A 24,257-nucleotide genomic window follows, 5' to 3' on the forward strand; every position below is an offset into this window, starting at 1 on the left:
TGTTGGATGGAAAATCATAGTTGGTGTCGTGCAATAAGAACCCTGCAAGTGCCACTCCACACCAAAGCGAAAGAATCGGCTCGGAAACCCCCTAGTGCAAACAGTCCATAATCATTCCCTGAATGAGTTGAAACTGGCAAAAAGTGCTTGTTGGAGTTTTGTTCCCAAGGTCTCTTGCACCAATCCGAGTATTCATGAGCGATGTACTATTATGGTTTGTGTCACTGCAGATGTCACTGGTGTTGCCATGACAACACTCTTTTTGTAAGCAACAGAACCTTGCTTGATCTGAGACCCAAATACTGCAGCATGGCCAACAATCATGTGGGAATACAACTCAGAAGGTGTCTGGTCCTGTGATGTCAACAACACTTGCTCTTCATCAGCTTTGAACTGTGTCTCACCCGAATTCCCTATTCAAACTCATTAACTAAACTACCAGGATGCACATACCTGTACTGATGCTTGAAATATGTGTTGCTTGTGCTGCAGGATACTGTGATTTGTTACTATATTGGTAGGTACCAACTCCTAACTCATTGTGTTCCTCCCTTTCTGTGAAGAGGACAAATTTTCAGTTATAACTTCAATTAACCAGAATACTGCAATATTATCATTGGCTGCTGCCTTCCCTGTGTGAGCCTGCATGAAGGTCATTCAGTAGGACATTAGAGAATGTGAGCATTATGATAATCGTTAGCTTGGCTGAATTCTCGCCTTGCCTATGAGTCCTAATGTGGCATCCTTAGAGAGTAACATCCAATGACATTGAGCGAACTCCATCTTGTCCTGCTGGTTAAAGAGCAGTGTTGACAAATTATAAGGATATAATGCATTGAGAAGGTAAAAGATTATCATCTGTTGGGCAAACTGGGGAGGGGGTAGAAGATTAACATCCAGTATCAGCACCAGGATACACCTATTTTCCAGCATCAAGGAAAGATGCACTTTATATAAAAAAAGCCAGCATGTGCCACGCCACCACTGACACAAATTGGAAATCCGCCAGAGAGGAGGGTCAGGCAGGAGGAGTGGTAGCAGCTGGCTGCCAGTAACAAAATCAGGAATCCCAGCATGAGGATTCCAAAGCACCTATTGCAAGAGGATTATCCAGGCCAGAAGCTGAGTCTGGAGCCCAGATGGCACACACATCTGTGACTGGATGATTGGTATGCTTCCTCTCTCTCTGCGTAGCGTTGGCTGGTTGATCTCCTGCTGGGGCCGAGAAAACTTCTGAGGTATGACTTAGGGGAGTATAAAATAGTTGTAAAATGTAAATAAAGTACTCACTATTCTGCACGAGGCTACACCAGGATCAACATCCCCAGCACAGAGGGATGTTACTGACCAAGTCACCGCAAGTCTTCCATACCTGGTTACGTGTGTAGAGGTCTGGTGGTATCAGAAGCATGATGAAACTGTTCCTCAATTTTTTCACACATTTACCATGGGGTCCCATCAAGCATGACACACACTTTAGTTTCAAACCTCTGGAAGGTACCATATCAAATATTGCACATGCACCTTCATTGTATCAAAGCTAGATGACACATTTTCTAACAGGTGGAGATGGCAACTGAGGGACTGCTACCAGTTGCTCATGCTGTCAGGTTTCTCAATGTGATCAGCACCATGGATGCAAAGTTTGGGCCTGGTCTCCTAACAGCCATCCATTCTTCTCCCTTTACAGAAATACGTTTTCAGCTATTTGCATAATTTCTCCAAGGGTTCTGCCAGTCATAGTCATTTACAGCACAGAAGGAGGCCATTTGGTCCATTGAGCCCATGTTGGCTTTCCACAGAGCTATCCACTCAGTCCCACTCCCCTGCTTGATCCCTGTAGCCATACAGTCATCTACTGAAGTTATACCAGGAGACTGGGAGAACTCCTGTTCTCCTGAATTTCAGGACTATTGTCTAAGATTCATTCTGCAGCAAATTGTTAAACTCTTGTATGATGGAAATAGCTTTCCCTGAGGTCTAGGCACATGTGGAAAGTCTATAAATACAGACTGTGGGTCAAGTGGATGCAGACCAAACACATCAGGTGTTACGGCTCTTACATTTGCTGAGCATTTATTCTTCCTGATCTGATTAATGCAGTATGACCAGAACCCTAAAATGAATGTCCATCCTCCCCACTTTGTACAATGTAATTTAACTGCCAGCAGCAACCAAGAATAATGAAGAAAAAGCATTGGAAGAGAATAAAAATTAAAATTTGGTGTATTAATCAGCAAGGCCACCATGGGTCAAGATTTTATAGAAATTACAGGAAAAAAGTACAATCGTCACAAATGAGGGTCAAGCAGATTAGATCTGATCATTAAAATGGTCTAGGCTTTAAGATGCAAGGGTTGGCAGTGGGAGTATGGCACTCACCATGTCCCCTGCCTGCCAGATACCCACTCCGGGTTCAAGTCGGGGCTTAGATGTTGCAAAACGGGGTGCATGGAGAATGGGGCTGTAATTATGCTCCCAGCAGCAAAGCTCCAGACCACTGGCGGAACCTTCCAAAATTGGCCCTGAAAGGATGATTGGTCTAATGAATGAGCTGTCGAATTCAGCTCAATGCTTCACAATCTGAGACAGCAGAACTTTCTTATGCAAGTTTTTTTCAACCACCTTGCAAAGGCACTTTTTTGTTAAACGTAAACAAGTTTTTGTTTTCTTTGCTATTGTTATTGTTGACCAATGATCTTTGTCACCAACATTCTACCATCCCTGAGTTTGCAGACTTTAATATCCAGCCCTATGGGAAGTTTCTTGACATTATTGCACACTACGTTCACTTATAAAGCAGCGGTTTTGCCTGTTCAAAAATAGCATTGTAACACTTTTTTTCAGAAGCTTCACAAGTAAATGGGGATAGTCCACATATTTCTTATGCTAAACATTTAAGAATTTGTCACGAGTTTACAAAAGTATACGGTCAGCAGAGCCACATTCAATAGGAATATCTAGCAGGAAATTGGTCAAATGCCCCTGACAATTTTCCATCCATTTATTAGGTATCAACCTCAGCTCAGTGGTAACATGTTTGTTGTTCAATCGGGAAAGCATGGGCTCATTTCCCACGCAAGAGACTTGAGCACGTAATCTAGACTGATACTATTTTGAAATACCGAGGGACTGCTGCACTGTTGTATTTGCTGTGATTCAGACAAGACATTAAACTGAAGCTCTGTCTGCCCTCTCAGGTGGAAGTAAAAGATCCCATGGCATTATTTGAAGAAAAGCAGGGGCATTCTCCTGGTGTCCTGGCTACAGGGCGGTCATGTAACCACACCTAGAGTATTGTGTACAGTTTTGGTCTCCTTATTTAAGGAGGTATATCCTTGCATTGGAGGCAATTCACTAGGTTGATTCCTAGGATGGAGGGGTTGTCTTATGAGGAAAGGTTGAGGAAGTTGGACCTGTACTCATTGGAGAGGTCATCATATTGAAACGTTTAAGATCCTGAGGGAGCTTGACAGCATAGATGATGTTTCCCCTTTGTGGGGGAATCTAGAACTAGGAGCCACAGTTTCAGAATAAGGAGTCTCCCATTTATGAAGGAGATGGTCATTAATCTTTGGAATTCTCAACCCGAAGAGCAGTGGAGGCTGGGTCATTGAATATATTAAAGGCTGAGTTAGACAGATTTTTGATCTACAAGGGAGTCAATGGTTAAGGGAGACAGGCAGGAAAATGGAGTTAAGGCCACAATCAGATCAGCCAAAGTCTTATTGGATGAGTGAGCAGACTCAAGGGGCCGAATGGCCTACTGCTGCTCCTATTTCTTATGATCTTATGTTCTTATCCCTCAACTGTTATCACATGGCTGTTCATGGAACCTTGATGTGTGCAATTTGGCTGCTGCATTTTCTTACAATAGTGCCTGGACTGCAAAGGAATTTAAATGGCTATAAAATGTGTCAGGGCATCCTGAGGCTGTTAGAGGTACTATTTAAATGCAGTATCTTTCTTTCACAAGGACAGCAATCTCATAAAATCATCTCCCTTTCCAGATTCTTTCCCCCTGCCTGTGAGGAGGTGCCTCTACGTTACTTGCAACAGCCTGTATTGAAACGATTAAAATCAGGATCTGCCTGGGAAATCACAGTCATAGACCCAGGCCCCATCAATCCAAGATGCAGCTTACTGCAGTGTTCCAGAGAGTGGTTCTTGAGAAAATCACAGCTGGGGTTTGTGGCCCTGGACAAAAAGTTAGTGAATAACATTCCACTGGGCTGCAGAATGGATCTGAATTGCCTATTAGTTTCCAAGTACAATTAGAATTATCACTTGCACAAAGTTAGAAAACAGCATGTTTAAGGATGTAATTTTTGAGCAGTGCTGGCAGTGACAAAGCTCACCAACCAGCAGCACATATTGGAAAGTCGTAAGCTCCCTGCCATTTGCACATACTTGGAAAATTTAAGTCTTGCATTTTTCTCATTTTCCTATTATTCATTTAAAATGATCACTCTATAAGTTTTCCAGCATTTACATGTACCACACTGCCTTTAAAATAGTGCACTGGTTGGTTAAACATAGCACATACGGTTCAATCAAAATATCAGTAGAATGATTCACATTGCACATGAAATGATTCAAAGCCAGGATACAAAAAGCATTAATCTGAAATCTGGATTACATTTCCAACTCCAACAAAAATCTCCTCTGAACCAGATGTCTAGTGGTAATGTTAGCAGTGGTTTAAATTGATTGATATATGAAACTCTCTGCTCCTCCTTTCTTCATTTGTCCTTCCCCCTACTGACGGCAGTAACTATGTTAAAATGTGAAGGGATAATATTTTGCTCCCAAGCTTCCAGCTGGGAGCCATGCTTTCAGGAGTGTGAGTTAGAAAATTGAAGCTACAATGGTGCCTCCCCAACTTCGACTCATGCTCCCTTTGAGTGTGTCTTCCCTGCTGCAAACATGAGATTGCAAAGTTACTCCAATGATTGCATGGGTACTGCCAGATTTATGTTGTATATCAGCTCAGCTCTTCATACTTGAACATAGACAGTGAGTTTTGGTAAAGGCTATTTGACTAAGGGAGCATCACAACCAAGCTCACTTCAGTCCTCACCCAAATTCACAAACATGCTGTTTCTAGCAGGGATCTTGTAATTGTAGGAGCTCCTGATTTTAACCTTGCTAATGCAGCTAACAAAAGGAACTCTGCTTGTTTTCCCCCATTTGGTTGTAGTCCAAAGATTCTACAACCAAGTGTAGATCCTTCCACTTACCACCTCAGCTTTGATCACACTGTACCTGGGCTTAGTACCTTGGAATATAGGAACAGGAGTAGATCATTCAGCCCCTCATGCCTGTTCTGCCATTCAATGAGTTCATATTTGATCCGTATCCTAACTCCATCCACCCGCCTTGACACCATATCCCTTAATACCCTTGGCTAGCAGATTTAAAATGATTAATTAAGCTAGTATCTATTGCTTTCTGCGGGAGAGAGTTCCACACGTCTATCACCCTTTGCACAAAGAAGTGTTTCCTAACTTCTCTCCTGTATGACCAGGCTCTGATATTAAGGTAATGTACTTTTGTCCTAGGCTCCCCCACCAGCAGAAAAAGTCTCTCTTTATTTATCCTATCAATTCATTTCAAATTTCTAAAAGCATTAATCAAATCACCCCTTTTTTTATTTCCAAAATATACTTTATTCATAAAAATCTGTAAACAAATGTGACAAAACAGTTCTAAACAGCACCAAGTCAAAAATTACAAACAGTGCAAAGGAGGTCAGTTTCATTCAATACAATCATGAGTTGCCTCACAACCCTTCCATTTCATTTCTCGTGCCATATACATTTTACAGCAAACGAAAATTTAACCGATACAGTTCGAGGGGTTTTCCATGGATCCCGCCCCTCTGTTCAGCTTGGTGGGGGGACCTTACACAGTGGTCTTTCCCCATTGAGCCTTTGCTGCGGCTGCCCCAAGCTTTAGTGCATCCCTCAGCACGTAGTCCTGGACCTTGGAATGTGCCAGTCTGCAACATTCGGTCGTGGACAACTCTTTGCGCTGGAAGACCAGCAAGTTTCGGGCAGACCAAAAGGCGTCTTTCCCCGAATTGATAGTCCTCCAGCAGCAGTTGATGTTTATCTCGGTGTGCGTCCCTGGGAACAGCCCATAGAGCTTATGCTCGCATCCTTCCTAATAGATTCAGCAAAGGGTTCAATACAGCAAACAAACAAGACAGGGGAGAGAGGACAGCCGTGTCTGAATCCAGATTGGATCGGGAAACTTTCTGATTCCCACCCATTGATTGAGACTGCACTACTGATGTTTGTGTAGAGCAGTTTGACCCAATTGCAGATTCCCTCCCCAAACCCCATTTTTGGAAAGCACGTCCATCATGTAGGTGTGCAATATCCTGTCAAAAGCCTTCTCCTGGTCCAGGCTGATGAGGCAGGTGTCCACCCTCCTGTCCCGTACGTAGGCGATCGTATCCCTGAGTAGCGCAAGACTATCAGAGATCTTCCTGCCCGGGTACAGTACAGGTCTGATCAGGGTGAATCACCAACTCCAGAGCAGACTTGACTCAACTGGCTATGACTTTGGACAGAATCTTGGAGTCAACATTAAGCAGTGAGATGGGCCGCCAATTTCTGATTTCTGCCCTCTCCCCCTTCCGCTTGTAGATGAGGGTGATGATGCCTTTCCTCATGGATTCAATCACCCCTTAACCATCTATATTCCAGGGCATACCAGCTAGCTGCACTGCCTGAGTGCAGTGGAGGCAGATAAAATTGTGGCTTTCGAAAGGGGATTGGATAAGCACCTGAAAGGAAAAAAAAATTGCAGGGCTACAGTGAGGGAGTGGGATTAGCTGAGTTGCTCTTGCAGAGAGCCGGTACAGACACAACAGGCTGAGTGGCCTCCTTCTGCGTTGTGACCATTCTATGTTTCTATTCTATGATTCTAGTTTATGAAATCTCTCCTCATAATCCAACTCTTGGAGCCCTGGTAACATCCTGGTGAACCTGTGCTGCACTCCTTTCTAGGCCAATATATCTTTCTAAAGTGGGGTGCCCAGAACTGTAGACAGTGCTCCAGATGTGGTCTGAGCAAGGCTTTGTGTTGCTGCGGCAAAACTTCCTCCCCTATATATACTATCCCTCTAGTTATAGAGACTAACATTCCACTAGCCTTTTATTTCTTTATTTCTTATTTCTTAAAGAAGTGTTTCTTTGTTGTTAAAATGACACATTTAATTGATTAATACAATAATAATCCTTGAGGAGAATGTTCCCTCCTCAATGCTATTCACAATTATATGTACACAATGTTTTAACAAATACAAACTGATTTTTCACAAAAACTATTGCATGACAAAGAATCTGTTTCACAATATCTATGTGCTAATGTAGAAATTGTGCCTGGAAATTATTCATGAGATCCCATAGCTACAATGATGACAAAATATGTAACAATTCAAATTAATCCAATAATGATTTTCTCAAGATCCCAAGCACTGAACGAGTTAGTCTTTGTAAAACTGCTGCACTATACTGGCTATAGAACGTACATAGACACACACACTATATATAGAAATATAGAAATATATATTTTATAAGATGCCCACACTGAACAATCTTATCGAGAGAGTTTTAGAAATGGAAAAATGTGCAACAAAAAAGCTGAGCGAATAAACTTGCTAGCAAAATGAAACGGAGATAGTCAGACACTAACCTTTCATGTTCTGTAATTATATTCTATCTGCAGTATACTCCTGTTGCATCTCACCGTTAAGAAACAACTTGCTTGGAAAAGTTAACCAGACAAGAACTTCCTGTAATACATTAAAGGTTTAGAATAACGTTGCAATGAACACATAGATACAGACATACAATTTGTTGCAAAAAAACTGAACGAACAGTCTGTAACTACAGATTTAAACATGCATCGTTTTATTTGTATATATTTTAAAAGATTAAAGCCGTTTTTGAATGTTTTTTTAAAAGCACGTCATGATTACATACCTACTTGTTTTCAGCTAAGTTTCCTTCATTAAAACATGTCTGGGAAACGCAGACTGCAACTAAAAACTTCGACCAGTCCTCCTTGTTCTGGAGCCTGAATAAACATCCTCACTGAAAAAAAAGGCTGAACGTTTTTGCCCAGGCGACATGTTTCACGTTTGGAGAGCCGTGACCTCGACTCATTTCACGCAAACATTTTCAGACATGTTGTCAGTCTGCTAATTGTTAACAAATGTCTTTGAAACGGGAGGTAAAAAGCTCCCGTTACATTGACAGATGTGCAGATCAGAGCTAATAAAGTGAGAAGAGGTTAGCTAGATCTTAAAAGCAAAATACTGCGGATGCTGGAAATCTGAAATAAAAACAAGAAGTGCTGGAACCACTCAGCAGGTCTGGCAGCATCTGTGGAAAGAGAAGCAGAGTTAACGTTTCGGGTCAGTGACCCTTCTTCGGAACTTAGCTAGATCTTCCCTTTAACCTTCATTGAAAAAAGTATAACAAAGTCTGCCATAAAAATACGCACCGCAGCTGACAGGAACATATGTGAGTGTACAAAACCCATCCCTGTCAAACCAACCTAAAGACAAAAACAAATCATTTTCAATGATTAGTTCGCCCAATGCATTAAACTTTCCATAGAATGGTTACAGCACAGAAGGAGGCCATTCGGCTCATCCTGTCCGTGCCCGCTGTCCTCAAGAGCAACTCACCCAGTCCCACTCCCCAGCCTTTTCCCCATAGCCCTGCAAATGTTTTTTCTCTTCAGATAATTATCCAGTTCTTTTTTGAAGGTCTTGATTGAACCTGTCTCCACCACACTCTGAGGCAGTGCATTCCAGATCCTAATCACTCGCTGAGTAAAATGTTTTTTCCTCATGTTGCTGTTGCTTCTATTGCCAATTGCCTAAATCGGTGACTTACGGTTCTGGATTCTTCCAGCAATGGGAACAGTTTCTCCCTATCTACTCCACCCAGACCCTTCATCATTTTGAACACCTCTATCAAATTTCCTCTTAAATCTTCCCTTATCCAAGGAGAACAGACCCAACTTCTCCAACCTATCCCCATAGCTGAAGTTCCTCATCCCCATTCTCATTGAATCTTTTCTGAATCCTCTCTACTGCCATAATATCCTTCCTAAAGTGTGGTGCCCAGAACTGGACACAATACACCTTCTTCTTCTTCTTTGGCCTCCTTGTCTCGAGAGACAATGGGTCAGTGGTTTGTGAAGCAGCACCTGGAGTGGCTATAAAGGCCAATTCTAGAGTGACAGACTCTTCCACAGGCGCTGCAGATAATATTAGTTGTCGGTGCTGTTTCACAGTTGACTCTCTCCTTGCGCTTCTGTCTTTTTTCCTGCCAACTGCTAAGTCTCTTCGACTCCCCACACTTTAGCCCCGCCTTTATGGCTGTCCACCAGCTCTGGCGATCACTGGCAACTGACTCCCATGACTTGTGATCAATGTCACAGGACTTAATGTCACATTTGCAGATGTCTTTAAAGCGGAGACATGGACGGCTGGTGGGTCTGATACCAGTGACGAGCTCGCTGTACAACGCGTCCTTGGGGATCCTGCCATCTTCCATGCGGCTCACATGACCAAGCCATCTCAAGCGCCGCTGGCTCAGTAGGGTGTATATGCTGGGGATGTTGGCCGTCTCGAGGACTTCTGCGTTGGAGATACAGTCCTGCCACCTGGTGCCAAGGATTCTCCGGAGGCAGCGAAGATGGAATGAATTGAGATGTCGCTCTTGGCTGACATACGTTGTCCAGGTCTCACTGCAGGAGAGCAAGGTACTGAGGACACAGGCTTGAAACACTCGGACTTTTGTGTTCCGTGTCAGTGCGCCACTTTCCCACACTCTCTTGGCCAGTCTGGACATAGCAGGGGACACCTTTCCCATGCACTTGTTGATTTCTGCATCGAGAGACAGGTTACTGGTGATAGTTGAGCCTAGGTAGGTGAATTCTTGAACCACTTCCAGAGCGTGGTCGCCGATATTGATGGATGGAGCATTTCTGACATCCTGTCCCATGATGTTCGTTTTCTTGAGGCTGATGGTTAGGCCAAATTCATTTCAGGCAGCTGCAATCCTGTCGATGATTCTCTGCAGACACTCTTCTGTGTGGGATGTTACTGCAGCATCGTCAACAAAGAGGAGTTCCCTGATGAGGACTTTCCATACTTTGGTCTTCGCTCTAAGACAGGCAAGGTTGAACAACCTACCATCTGATCTTGTGTGGAGGAAAATTCCTTCTTCTGAATTCTTGAACACAATACACCAGTTGAAGCCAAACCAGTGTTTTATATAGGTTTATCACAAACTTCCTTGTTTTTGTACTCTATGCCCCTATTTATAAAACCCAGGATTTCTGCTTTATTAACCACTTTCTCAACCTGCCCTGCAACCTTCAATGATTTGTGCACATATACCCCAGGTCCCTCTGCTCCTGCACCCCCTTTAGAATTGTACTCTTTAATTTATATTGCTTCTCCTCATTCTTCCTACCAAAATGAATCACTTCACACTTTCCTGCATTAAATTTCATCTGCCACTTGTCTGCCCATTCCACCAGCCTGTCTATGTCCTCTTGAAGTTTATCACTAACCTCCTCACGGTTCACAATACTTCCAAGTTTTGTGCCATCTGCAAATTTTGAAATTGTACCCTGTACATCAAAGTCTAGGCCATTAATATAGATCAAGAAAAGCAGTGGTACTAACACTGAGCCCTGAGGAACCCCACTGTCTACATTCCTCCACTCTGAAAAATGTGTTCACAACTACTCTATGTTTCCTGTCACTCAGCCAATTTCATATTCATGCTTCTACTGTCCCTTTTATTCAATGGGCTCGAATTTTGTTACAACCCTGTTATGTGGCACTTTATCAAATGCCATTTTGTAAGTCCTGTACACCACATCAACCGTATTACCCTCACCAACCCTCTCTGTTACCTCATCGAAAAAACTCAATCAAGTTAGCTAAACATGATTTGGCTTTCCTTAACTAATCCACATTTGTCCACATGACTATTCATTCTGTCCCAAATTATTGGGTCCAGAAGCTTTCCCACCGCAAGGTTAAACTGACTGGTATATAGTTGCTGGGCTTATCCTTACACCCTTTTTTGAACAAGGATGTAACATTTGCAATTCTCCAGTCCTCTTGCACCACACCTGTATCTAAGCAGAATTGGAAATCTATGGCCAGTGCTTCTGCAATTTCCATCCTTACTTCCCTCTGTATCCTTGGATGCATCTCATCTGGTCCTGGTGACTTATCAACTTTAAGTACAGCCAGCCTATCTAATACCTCCTCTTCATCAATTTTTAGCCCATCCAGTGTCTCAACTGCCTCCTCTTTCACTATGACTTGGGCAGCATCTCCTCCCTTGATAAAGACAGATGCAAAGTAATCATTTAGTACCTCAGCCATGCCCTCAGCCTCCATGTGGAAATCCCCTGTTAGGTGCCTAATCAGCCCCATTCCTCCTTTTACCACACTTTTACTATTTATATGCATATAGGAGACTTTTACTTTCTCTTTTGTTTTGGCTGCAAGTCTTTCTCATACTCTGACTTTGCTTCTTTGTTTTTTCACTTCCCTTCTCAACCTTCTATATTCAGCCTGGTTCTCAATTGTATTATCCACCTGACATCTGCTCCATCTAACTCTCTATCTCTTTCATCATCGAGGGAGCTCTGGATCTGTTTGCCGTACCTTTCCCCCTCATGGGAATGTACCTTGACTGTACCCAAACTATCCCCTCTTTAAAGGCAGCCCATCGTTCAGTTACAGTTTTGCATGCCAATCTTTGATTCCAACTTACTTGGGCCAGATTGATTCTCACTCCATTGAAATTGGCCCTCACCCAATTAATTATCTTTACTCTGGATTGCTCCTTGCCCTTTCCCTTAGCTAACCTAAACCTTATGATACTATGATCACTGTCCCCTAAATGTTCCCCTATTAATACTTGATTCACTTGACCCATCTCATTCCCCAGAACCAGATCCAGCAATGCCTCCTTCCTCATTGGACTGGAAATATACTGATGTAGAAAATTCCCTTGAACACACTCTAGAAAACCTTGCCCTTCACACTATTACTATCCCAGTCTATATTCAGATAATTAAAGACCCCATTATAACTACTCTGTACTTCTTGCGCCTCTCTGTAATTTCCTTGCAAATTTGTTCCTCTACATTCTTCCCACTAGTTGGTGGCCTCTCAAATACACCCAGCAATGCAATGGTACCTCTATTGTTTCTTAGCTCTAACCAAATAGATTCTGCCCTTGACCTCTCTCGGACATTCTCTCTCTCCAGCACTGTAATGTTCTCCTTAATCAATACAGCTACCCCTCCATCTTTCCTTCTTTCCCTATCTTTCCTGAACACATTGTATCCAGGAATATTTAGTATCCAGTCCTTTTTTGAGTCAAGTCTCTGTTATCACCACATCATACCTCCACGTGGCTATCTTCGCCTGCAGCTCACCAACCTTACTTACCAGACTCCGCGCATTCACATTCATGCAAGGTAAACCTAATTTAGTATAACAATAAAAGCAAAATACTGCGGATGCTGGAAATCTGAAATAAAAACAAGAAATGCTGGAAATACTCAGCAGGTCTGGCAGCATCTGTGGAGAGAGAAGCAGTGACCCTTCTTCAGAACCTAATTTAGACTTTACTGCATTCCCTCTTACACTGACCCCGCCGAATGCCTTACTATTTCCTACTCTAGTGTTATATGTCTCTCCAAAATTCTTTATGCACCTTGGTTTTCCTTTCTAATATCACCCCCTGCTTCCCACACCCCTTACAAGTTAGTTTAAACCCTCTCCAATTGCACTAGCAAATCCAGCAACTCGTGCAGAAGAATCAGAAATGACCACGGTCAGAGTGAGCATTTCTACGAATAATTTAATCTCAGAAAAAGTCTTTTACCTGGCGTTTTCCAGTCACATATACACACGAAGACGCCAAGGGGAGAAAAACCAAAATCCTTTGCTGTTTGTTCATGGTTCCCCTGGTCGTTCCAGCAGCCGATAGCCTGGGTTGTGTTGCCCACTGCTGGATCTATACAGCATTTGCACTGATCGCCTGGATTCCAGTCATTCGGGTTTTTTTCTCGGGAGCAAGTCCATGTAGATTTTTCGAGAAAGTCCCAGAAAGCTATTCAACATTGCGTGTTGGTGACTCAACAGAAATGTAAATGTAACCTTGAGTGCGAGGATAAAAGGGCTGAAGAGCGCTGTGCGAAGCGGAGATCAGCAAGGGCAGGGAGAGACTTCTGTGCGAGGTATGGGCACAAGAAAGGGTTTGTTTTTACAATTGCTAATGGTTTGAGAGGGGCTGCTACTGGTGCTGTGTAAAAACAAAATGCTTACTTTAAACTGCAGTAAATATTTTTCATATTTAAATAATCTGATTGGGAAACTTGTTCTAGAATATAGAGTGTAAAGAGTATGTATGAACGATCAACAATATTTGTAATTACAATACTTGTAATATTTGAAAATGAAATTGAAAGCTGTAGCAACTGAACTTTAAAAATAAATAACAGTTGGTACAGGCTGATATATTTGTGGTTGATAAGCCGATTTTAATTGTGTTTTATATGTTATTTGAATAATTTAATGCAAACAACATCCTATCAAAAGTATTGTCAGAGTGAGAGCTGCATTCAACGTTTTCTGTACTCAAGTTTAGAATGTAGGGGTGAGTTGAAAAAATCTGACATTAGGTTTGTGCTTAAGAGTAACTTGAAAGTTAATATGAGCTCTCTGTAATCATTTCAGGCAAAAATGTAAAAGACATGTATTCTGATACTGTAATGATCTGGAATGGTTTTGCTTCACTGTGTTGCCGAAGGAATTCCACAGCAGTGTTGCTAATTACTGCTCATTGTGCATTATTCCACAGTCCATGCAACTGCTCCAACTTGTGTGGGGGAAATACTGTCTGGGTGAGGCCTGCGGCACACTCAGACTACATTACATTTTTGTAAAAAAAAAACACGATACAGCTTGTAGATTTATCATTTTGATCGCAGAAAACATTCTCATTTTTTTCTCTGCTGTGAATATGTTCAAAATCTGTTTACAAAATGATCCAACTCAGGTAAACCACACATTCATCCCTCCCCAAAACTGATTTTGGAGCATGAAGGCATACCCTCAATCTAGCAGGTACTTTGACCAGGTTAATTAAACTGACATATATATATATATATATATATATATGTATAAACAGGTATAATACAGATGCTGCCAAAGGAATGGGGGGAGTGGAAGGAAGAGTGGTGGTACAGTTCAAAGATAGCTAAGATCCCAAGGGGCAGTTCCCACAGATTACACCTTTTTAAGTAGCTAAGTGTCGGTGTCCTCCTACATTGTATATGCTGGATGTGCAGAACTGTTGAGCAGAGACTAGCATTCTAGCATTGCCCTTTCCTCTCTTACCAAGAAAAGACAGAAGGCGGGGGGAGAGAGTTGTGTTTGGATTACTATCGCTATTTGTTTAGTGGTTAATCCTGGAGTATTGCTTTGACCAGGAAGCAGGTTATGGTTTGCTCTCTAGCCCAGACTTGGGAGTGAGGCAAAACAGAAAAAAAATCAGTGAAATAAATAAACAAGGACTTTGTGGGTTTTAAACTCGATGTTTGTTTTTTATATTGTCATTACTAATAAAATTATGTTATTTTATTAATGTGACGAAACCATGATAATAGCACACCATCTCTTTCAGCGGCTGGTGTTCTTTGCTCGCTATCATTATAGATGGTCGAACGTGTCAGGGCCATTGCTTTCGGTATTGGCACACAGCCAGACTGCAGTTGCATGTTCCCGGCCTGCTGCAGTCTGACCGCATCTCAGGGGGAGGGCTTTAAAACAGTGAAAGACATCATGGGCTCATTTTTATTTGTCACCACTACCGATCTGAAAAGAGATGGGATCAGCTAGGTTGGAGTTGAGCTAATGCTCATATAATAATATAAATACATTTTGAAAGGTAAACTTTATTTTGTTTTTAGAGTACCCTCTGGAGGGCAAATCTGCTTCAAGCAAGTTTTTTAATTTTTTGGTTTAACCAAAGTATTCTTTATTTTATTTCATGAATGTAATCATTACAAATCTAAATAGCAAAACATATAATTAATAATAGCTGTGATCTAAATTTTTTTTTAAAAAATTCTTTAAAGAGAAAGATCCTTTGCTGTTTTACATATTGGTGTTGTATGGTTTGATCATTTTTAAAAAGATCTCTTTTTTAATTTTAAATGTTAAGATTTATGACTTTTTTAACCAAAACAATTAATTGTGATGGTGCTAAGTGCAAACTGGAATTACCTAGCTGTTTGGATATCTTTCTAAAAAATGATAGCCTCACAAAGGCACTAAGTAATTTGAGTGCTAAAATTAAAAATAATTCACACAAGTGAATAATGCAATGCTGGATTGCATCTATTTTAACGCAAGTCTTACTAGTAAGGCAGATGAATTGAGGGTATTGATTAACACATGGGAATAAGATATTATTGCGATCACAGAGACATGTTTGAGGGAAAGGCAGGACTGGCAGCTCAATATTCCAGGGTATAGAATCTTCAGTCGTGACAGGGGAGAGAGTAAAAGAGGAGGTGGCATTGCACTGTTGATCAAGGAGTCAATTACTGCGGTAAGGAGGGATGATATCTTAGAAGGTTCCTCAAATGAGGCCATATGGGTAGAACTTAAAACCAAAAAGGAGGCAATCACTTGGCTGGGAGTGTACTACAGGCCTCCAAACAGTCAGGGAGAGATAGAGGAGCAGATATGTAGGCAAATCTCAGAGGTGTAAAAATAATAGTAGGGGATTTCAACTTCCCCAAAATCAACTGGGATAGTCTTAGTGCAAAAGGCTTAAAGGGAGCGAAATTCTTAAAGTGCATACAGGAGAGCTTTTTGAGCCAGCACGTAGACAGTCCTACAAGAGAAGGGGCAGTACTGGACCTAATCCAAGGGAATGAAACCAGACAAGTGATAGAAGTGTCAGTGGGGGAGCATTTCGGGGAAAGTGACCATAACTCTGTAAGATTTAAGGTAGTTATGGAAAAGGACAAAGGGACTGGAAATAAAAGTACTGAATTGGGGGAAGGCCAATTTCAATATGATAAAACAGGATCTGGCCAAAGTGGACTAGGAGCAGCTACTGGTAGGAAAGTTTATATCAGAACAGTGGGTGTCATTCAAAAAGGAAATAGAGAGTTCAGGGGCAGCATGTTTCCCATAAAGGTGAAGGGTGGGACCAACAAGTCCAGGGAACCCTGGATGTCAAGGGATATAGAGGATTGGATAAGGAAAAAAAGGAGGCTTATGGCAGATTCAGAGAGCTGAAAACAGCGGAGGCCCTAGAGGAGTATAGAAAGTGTAGGGGGGTACTTTTAAAAAAAAAAGTAATTAGGAAAGCGAAGAGGGGACATGAAAAAACACTGGCGGGCAAGATAAAGTAAAATCCTAAGGCATTTTATAAGTATATTAAGGGCAAGAGGATAACCAGGGAAAGAGTAGGGCCCATTAGGGAACAAAGTGGCAATGTGTATGTGGAGCTGGAGTACATGGGTGAGGTTTTAAATGATTACTTTCCATCTATGTTCACTATGGAGGACGGTGTAGGTGTAGAGATCAGTGAGGGGGATCGTGATATACTTGAACAAATTAGCATTGAAAGGGAGGAAGTATTAGCTGTTCTGGCCAGCTTAAAAGTGGATAAATCCCCAGGCCCAGACGAGATGTATCCCTGGCTGTTATCTAAGGTAAGGGAGGAGATTGCAGGGGCTCTGACACAAATTTTCAAATCCTCTCTGACCACAGGAGAGGTACCGGAGGACTGGAGGACAGTGAATGTGGTACCATTATTCAAGAAGGGTAGCAGGGATAAACCAGGTAATTACAGGCCTGTGATTCTAACATCAGTGGTAGGGCAATGTTTGGAAGAAATTCTGAGGGACAGGGTTAATTTCCACTTGGAGAGGCAGGGATTAATCAGGGATAGTCAGCATGGCTTTGGCAGGGGGAGATCATGTCTAACAAACTTGATTGAATTTTTTGAGGAGGTGACTAGATGTGTAGATGAGGGTAAGACGGTTGATGTAGTCTGCATGGACTTCAGTAAGGCTTTTGATAAGGTCCTGCATGGGAGATTGGTTAAGAAGGTAAGAGCCCATGGGATCCAGGGCTATTTGGCAAATTGGATCCAAAATTGGCTCAGTGGCAGGAGGAGGAGGGTGATAATCGAGGGTTGTTTTTGTGAGTGGAAGCCTGTGACCAGTGGTCTACCGCAGGGATCAGTGCTGTGACCCTTGTTGTTAGTAATGTACATTAATGACTTATACGTGAATGTAGGAGGTATGATCAGTAAGTTTGCAGATGACACAAAAATTGGTGGTATCCTAAATAGTGAGGATGAAAGCCTTAGATTACAGGATGATAGAGATGGGCTGGTAAGATGGGCGGAGCAGTGGCAAATGGAATTTAATCTTGAGAAGTGTGAGGTGATGCATTTTGGGAGGACTGACAAGGCAAGGGAATATACAATGGATGGTAGGACCCTAGGAAGTACAGAGGATCAGAAGGACCTTGGTGTACTTGTCCATAGATCACTGTAGGCAGCAGCACAGGTAGATAAGGTGGTTAGGAGGGCATATGGGATACTTGACTTTATTAGCCGAGGCATAGAATATAAGAGCAGGGAGGTTATGATGGAGCTGAATAAAACTCTACTCGGGCCACAGCTGGAGTACTGTGTACAGTTCTGGTCACCACACTATAGGAAGGATGTGATTGCACTGGAGAGGGTGAAGAGAGATTTACCAGGATTTTTTTTTTTATTCATTCATGGGATGTGAGTGTCACTGGCTATGCCAGCATTTATTGCCCATCCCTAATTGCCCTTGAGAAGGTGGTGGTGAGCTGCTTTCTTGAACCGCTGCAGTCCATGTGAGGTAGGTACACCCACTGTGCTGTTAGGAAGGGAGTTCCAAGATTTTGACCCAGCGACAGTGAAGGAACGGCGATATAGTTCCAAGTCAGGATGGTGTGTGACTTGGACGGAAACTTGCAGGTGGTGATGTTCCCATGCATCTGCTGCTCTTGTCCTTCGCGGTGGTAGAGGTCGCGGGTTTGGAACGTGCTGTCTGAGGAGGCTTGGTGCGATGCTGCACTGCTGATGGCCCACAGCGCCTCATGGATGCCCAGTTTTGCATTGCTAGATCTGTTCGAAATCTATCCCATTTAGCACGGTGATAGTGCCACACAACACGATGGATGGTATCCTCAATGTGAAGGCGGGACTTCGTCTCCACAAGGGCTGTGCGGTGGTCACTCCTACCAATACAATCATGGACAGAAGCAACTGCGGCAGGCAGATTGGTGAGGACAAGGTCAAGTATGTTTTTCCCTCGTGTTGTTTCCCCCACCACCTGCCGCATACCCAGTCTATCAGCTATGTCCTTTAGGACCTGACCAGTTCGGTCAGTAGTGGTGCTACCGAGCCACTCTTGGTGATGGACATTGAAGTCCCCCACCCAGAGTACATTTTGTGCCCTTGCCACCCTCAGTGCTTCCTCCAAGTGGTGTTCAACATGGTGGTGTACTGAGTCATCAGCTGACGGAGGGCGGTAGGTGGTAATCAGTAGGAGGTTACCTTGCCCATGTTTGACCTGATGCCATGTGACTTCATGGGGTCCAGAGTCGATGTTGAGGACTCCCAGGGCAACTCCTCCCTACTGTAGACCACTGTGCCGCCACCTCTGCTGGGTCTGTCCTGCCGGTGGGACAGGACATACCCAGGGATAGTAATGGCAGTGTCTGGGACATTGTCTGTAAGGTATGATTCCAATGTTGCCTGGACTGGAGCATTTCAGCTATGAAGAGAGACTGGATAGGCTACTGTTGTTTTCCTTAGAGCAGAGAAGGCTGAGGGAGAACCTGATTGAGGTATACAAAATTATAAGGGGCATTGATAGGATAGATAGGAAGAAACTTTTTCCCTTAGCGGAGGGATCACTAACCAGGGAGCATAGATTTAACGTAAGGGGCAGGAGGTTTAGAGGGGATCTGAGGAAAATAAATTTCACCCAGAGGGTGGTTGGAATCTGGAACACTGCCTGAAGGGGTGGTAGAGGCAGGAACACTCACAACATTTGAGAAGTATTTAGATGAGCACTTGAAATGCCATAGCATACAAGGCTACGAGCCAAGAGCTGCAAAATGGGGTTAGAATAGATAGGTGCTTGATGGCCGTCACAGATACAATGGGCTGAAGGGCCTGTTTCTGTGCTGTATAACTCTATGACTGTAATGTTGTTACGACCAGGTGCGAAAGGTCTTGAGGTCCCTCTCAGCCTTCGCCTGGTCTTACCGTAATAGGGTTTAATTTTAAACACAGCATGTTTTTAGCTCCCCCTTGGTGAATCCTTGTTCACTTTCCAATTATAAGGCAAAGAAACCAGCACAAACAGGTTTTCTTAGGTTTAAAGACAAAAGGTTGAAATTTATTGAACTTGAACTCTAATTCGGTTAACGCCTACGGATACACGACGCGCCCACGCTAGCATGTATACGTGATATACACATGCAAATAGAGACAGAAAAAATTAACATGTTCATTTAGAGATACAGCACTGAAACAGGCCCTTCGGCCCACCAAGTCTGTGCCGACCAACAGCCACCCATTTATACTAACCCTACAGTAATCCCATATTCCCTACCGCCTACCTACACTAGGGGCAATTTACAACGGCCAATTTACCTGTCAACCTGCAAGTCTTTGGCTGTGGAAGGAAACCGGAGCACCCGGAGAAAACCCACGCGGTTACAGGGAGAACTTGCAAACTCCGCACAGGCAGTACCCAGCATTGAACCTAGGTCCCTGGAGCTGTGAGGCTGTGGTGCTAACCACTGCGCCACTGTGCCGCCCTAGAGTAGAAGAAAAATAAATTGGAAAAGTTTGAGGCAATATCTGAAGAGTTTTTGTTACAGTTCTTCGAGCTCACAGTAGGGTCCTTGATTGTAGATAGTTCTTGCTTTTCGTTGGGGCCCAGTATTCTTCTTAAACCTTGTTCCCTGTAGGAGACTTTTCTCTCTTGGGGTTTATGTGTCTTCAGTGGATTCAAAGACTTGTGAGAAAGAGATGGGAGTAGACAGGACAGATCTTCTCAATCCAGGAGCAAACAGTCTTTCTGAGTTCAGACTCTCTGTGGCCAGTTCAAAAAACCCTGGAACAGCCAGTTAGTCATGTGACCAGCTGGTCCAACCAGTCCTGGCCCTTGTGGATTGCATCACCCCAGCAGGCCCTGGAATGCGCTTCCCCACCCCCTCACTATCTGGTGATCAACATCCTTCATGTGTTGAATGTGTCAGGGAATGGCCCTTTGTCTACACAAGCACAGTCTGTTATTATGTAAATGTTTTTTCCAGCCACAGCTGATCTGCTCAACAAGTCATTTCCGCGCGCCAGCAACAGTTCAAAATCAAGGTTCATATGACAAAACCAATGTGCCTCAATCTTGGCAGGTGGGGGCCTGCATGACAATGTTTAAAAAGATTTGCAGCAGCACATTTGTCAGGCATTAGACAACTAAAATATTAGTAATAAAAGCAGAAAATGCTGGAAATACGCAGCATGTCTGGCAGCATCTGTGGAGAAAGAAACAGTTAATGTCTGTGACCTTTCATCATAACAGTTCTGAGTATTCCTAGCATTTTTTTGCTTTAACTTCAGATTTCCAGTATTTGCAGTATTTTGCTTTTATAAAATAATTCAGACATATAAATGCTTTAAGATGCAACAGATTCCGTTTCTAATGCAAAGATTATAGAATACAATGGATCCTGTTATGTATAGCTGATTGGGAAGCAACTCTCAATGCCTTTCACATGTCTTGCGTTGAATCATCAAAATCAACCATATCTGGGATTTAATAAAGATCTGTTTGTATTAGGATTTATAGCTTTGTTTGTTAAACCCATAGTGGCTCCAGGTGGTGTCGAGGATTAATTTCATAATGCACTGCACCATGGAGGGTTAGACTGGGGGTTCCCTACCCTTTTCTTCAGGGACAAATTCTTCATTTCACCCAGGTCGTCCAGGAGAGTTGCTGATGAAATGACTCGCATTTATATAGTGCCTTTCGCAAAGTGCTTTACAGCCAATCATTTTGTAGGTGTAGTCACTGTTGCATTGTACGAAACATGGTAACTAGATTGCACAGAGCAAAGTCTCACAAGTAGCAATGTGATAATAACCAAATTCTCTTTTTTTTTTTGATGATGTTGGTTGGGGGATAATCATTGGCCAGGACACTGGGGAGAAATCTCCTGCCCATCTTCAAAATAGTGAAACAGGATCTTGTATGTCCATCTGAAAAGGCAGGCTGGTCCTCAGTTTAACACTTCATCTGAAAGATGGCCCTCCTGCCAGTAGAGTACTCCCTCAGAACAGCACAAGAATATCAGCTTAGATTTTGTGCCTAAGTCTGTGGAGTGCGGCTTGAACCCACAATCTTCTGACATAGAGGTGAGAGAGTGTCATCACTGAGCCACAGCTGGCACAATGCTGGTATGTTGTTTCATTTACATTAAGGGATAGAACAGCCATGTGTGTTAGAAGAAAAATTCCACCTAATAAGAATTAGAACATTACAGCACAGTACAGGCCCTTCGGCCCTCGATGTTGCGCCGACCTGTGAAACCATCTGACCTACACTATTCCATTTTCATCCATATGTCTATCCAATGACCACTTAAATGCCCTTAAAGTTGGCGAGTCTACTACTGTTGCAGGCAGGGCGTTCCATGCCCCTACTACTCTCTGAGTAAAGAAACTACCTCTAACATCTGTCCTATATCTATCACCCCTCAACTTAAAGCTATGTCCCCTCGTGTTTGCCATCACCATCCGAGGAAAAAGACTCTAACTATCCACCCTATCTAACCCTCTGATTATCTTACATGTCTCTATTAAGTCACCTCTCCTCCTCCTCCTTTCTAACGAAAACAACCTCAAGTCCCTTAGCCTTTCCTCGTAAGACCTTCCCTCCATACCAGGCAACATCCTAGTAAATCTCCTCTGCACCCTTTCCAAAGCTTCCACATCCTTCCTATAATGCGGTGACCAGAACTGCACGCAATACTCCAGGTGCGGTCTCACCAGAGTTTTGCACAGCTGCAGCATGACCTTGTGGCTCCGAAACTCGATCCCCCTACTAATAAAAGCTAACACACCATATGCCTTCTTAACAGCCCTATTAACCTGGGTAGCAACTTTCAGGGATTTATGTACCTGGACACCAAGATCTCTCTGTTCATCTACACTACCAAGAATCTTCCCATTAGCCCAGTACTCTGCATTCCTGTTACTCCTTCCAAAGTGAATCACCTCACACTTTTCCGCATTAAACTCCATTTGCCATCTCTCAGCCCAGCTCTGCAGCCTATCTATGTCCCTCTGTACCCTACAACATCCTTCGGCACTATCCACAACTCCACCGACCTTCGTGTCATCCGCAAATTTACTAACCCACCCTTCTACCCTCTTCCAGGTCATTTATAAAAATAACAAACAGCAGTGGCCCTAAAACAGATCCTTGCGGTACACCACTAGTAACTAAACTCCAGGATGAACATTTGCCATCAACCACCACCCTCTGTCTTCTTTCAGCTAGCCAATTTCTGATCCAAAGCTCTAAATCACCTTCAACCCCATACTTCCGTATTTTCTGCAATAGCCTACCGTGGGGAATCTTATCAAACGCCTTACTGAAATCCATATACACCACATCCACTGCTTTCCCCTCATCCACCTGTTTGGTCACCTTCTCGAAAAACTCAATAAGGTTTGTGAGGCACGACCTACCCTTCACAAAACCGTGCTGACTATCGCTAATGAACTTATTCTTTTCAAGATGATTATAAATCCTGTCTCTTATAACTTTTTCCAACATTTTACCCACAACCGAAGTAAGGCTCACAGGTCTATAATTACCAAGGCTGTCTCTACTCCCTTTCTTGAACAAGGGGACAACATTTGCTATCCTCCAGTCTTCCGGCACTATTCCTGTCGACAATGATGACATAAAGATCAAGGACAAAGGCTCTGAAATCTCCTCCCTGGCTTCCCAGAGAATCCTAGGATAAATCCCATCTGGCCCAGGGGACTTATCTATTTTCACACTTTCCAAAATTGCTAACACCTCCTCCTTGTGAACCTCAATCCCATCTAGCCTAGTAGTCTGAATCTCAGTATTCTCCTCGACAACATTTTCTTTCTCTACTGTAAATACTGACGAAAAATATTCATTTAACGCTTCCCCTATCTCCTCTGATTCCACACACAACTTCCCACTACTATCCTTGATTGGCCCTAATCTAACTCTAGTCATTCTTTTATTCCTGATATACCTATAGAAAGCCTTAGGGTTTTCCTTGATCCTATCCGCCAATGACTTCTCGTGTCCTCTCCTTGCTCTTCTTAGCTCTCCCTTTAGATCCTTCCTGGCTAGCTTGTAACTCTCAAGCGCCCTAACTGAGCCTTCACGTCTCATCCTGACATAAGCCGCCTTCTTCCTCTTGACAAGCGCTTCAACTTCTTTAGTAAGCCATGGCTCCCTCGCTCAACAACTTCCTCCCTGCCTGACAGGTACATACTTATCAAGGACACGCAGTAGCTGCTCCTTGAATAAGCTCCACATTTCGATTGTGCCCATCCCCTGCAGTTTCCTTCCCCATCCTACGCATCCTAAATCTTGCCTAATCGCATCATAATTTCCTTTCCCCCAGCTATAATTCTTGCCCTGCGGCATATACCTGTCCCTGCCCATCGCTAAGGTAAACCTAACCGAATTGTGATCACTATCACCAAAGTGCTCACCTACATCTAAATCTAACACCTGGCCGGGTTCATTACCCAGTACCAAATCCAATGTGGCATCGCCCCTGGTTGGCCTGTCTACATACTGTGTCAGAAAACCCTCCTGCACACACTGGACAAAAACTGACCCATCTAAAGTACTCGAACTATAGTATTTCCAGTCAATATTTGGAAAGTTAAAGTCCCCCATAACAACTACCCTGTTACTCTCGCCCCTGTCGAGAATCATCTTCGCTATCCTTTCCTCTACATCTCTGGAACTATTCGGAGGTCTATCGAAGACTCCCAACAGGGTGACCTCTCCTCTCCTGTTTCCAACCTCGGCCCATACTACCTCAGTAG

General features: G+C 43.1%; 2 protein-coding genes across 4 annotated transcripts in view; one reads left to right on the top strand and one right to left on the bottom strand.

The window, feature by feature from the left end:
- Positions 1-13,006, bottom strand: part of scara3 (scavenger receptor class A, member 3) — a 53,999-nt gene extending 40,993 nt beyond the window's left edge. For 2 of the 3 annotated variants that reach the window (XM_068018589.1, XM_068018574.1), the window contains exons 1-2: positions 7,995-8,223; positions 7,705-7,804 (exon numbers count right to left, since the gene is read on the bottom strand). In XM_068018589.1, the coding sequence (XP_067874690.1) occupies positions 7,705-7,711 (7 nt within the window). In that variant the 5' untranslated portion in view covers positions 7,712-7,804; positions 7,995-8,223. Of the gene's footprint in view, positions 1-7,704; positions 7,805-7,994; positions 8,224-12,950 lie in introns of those variants that run through there. The other variant, XM_068018583.1, reaches the window with a different exon arrangement.
- Positions 13,007-13,173: 167 nt separating this feature from the next.
- clu (clusterin) overlaps positions 13,174-24,257 on the top strand; it is a 51,030-nt gene continuing 39,946 nt past the window's right edge. Inside the window, exon 1 of the mRNA XM_068025737.1 lies at positions 13,174-13,305. The gene's annotated coding sequence lies outside the window, so the exon portion shown is untranslated. The remainder of the gene's footprint in view (positions 13,306-24,257) is intronic.

The sequence above is a fragment of the Heterodontus francisci genome, chromosome 3, assembly GCF_036365525.1.
Source record: "Heterodontus francisci isolate sHetFra1 chromosome 3, sHetFra1.hap1, whole genome shotgun sequence".
NCBI classification, from domain to species: domain Eukaryota; kingdom Metazoa; phylum Chordata; class Chondrichthyes; order Heterodontiformes; family Heterodontidae; genus Heterodontus; species Heterodontus francisci.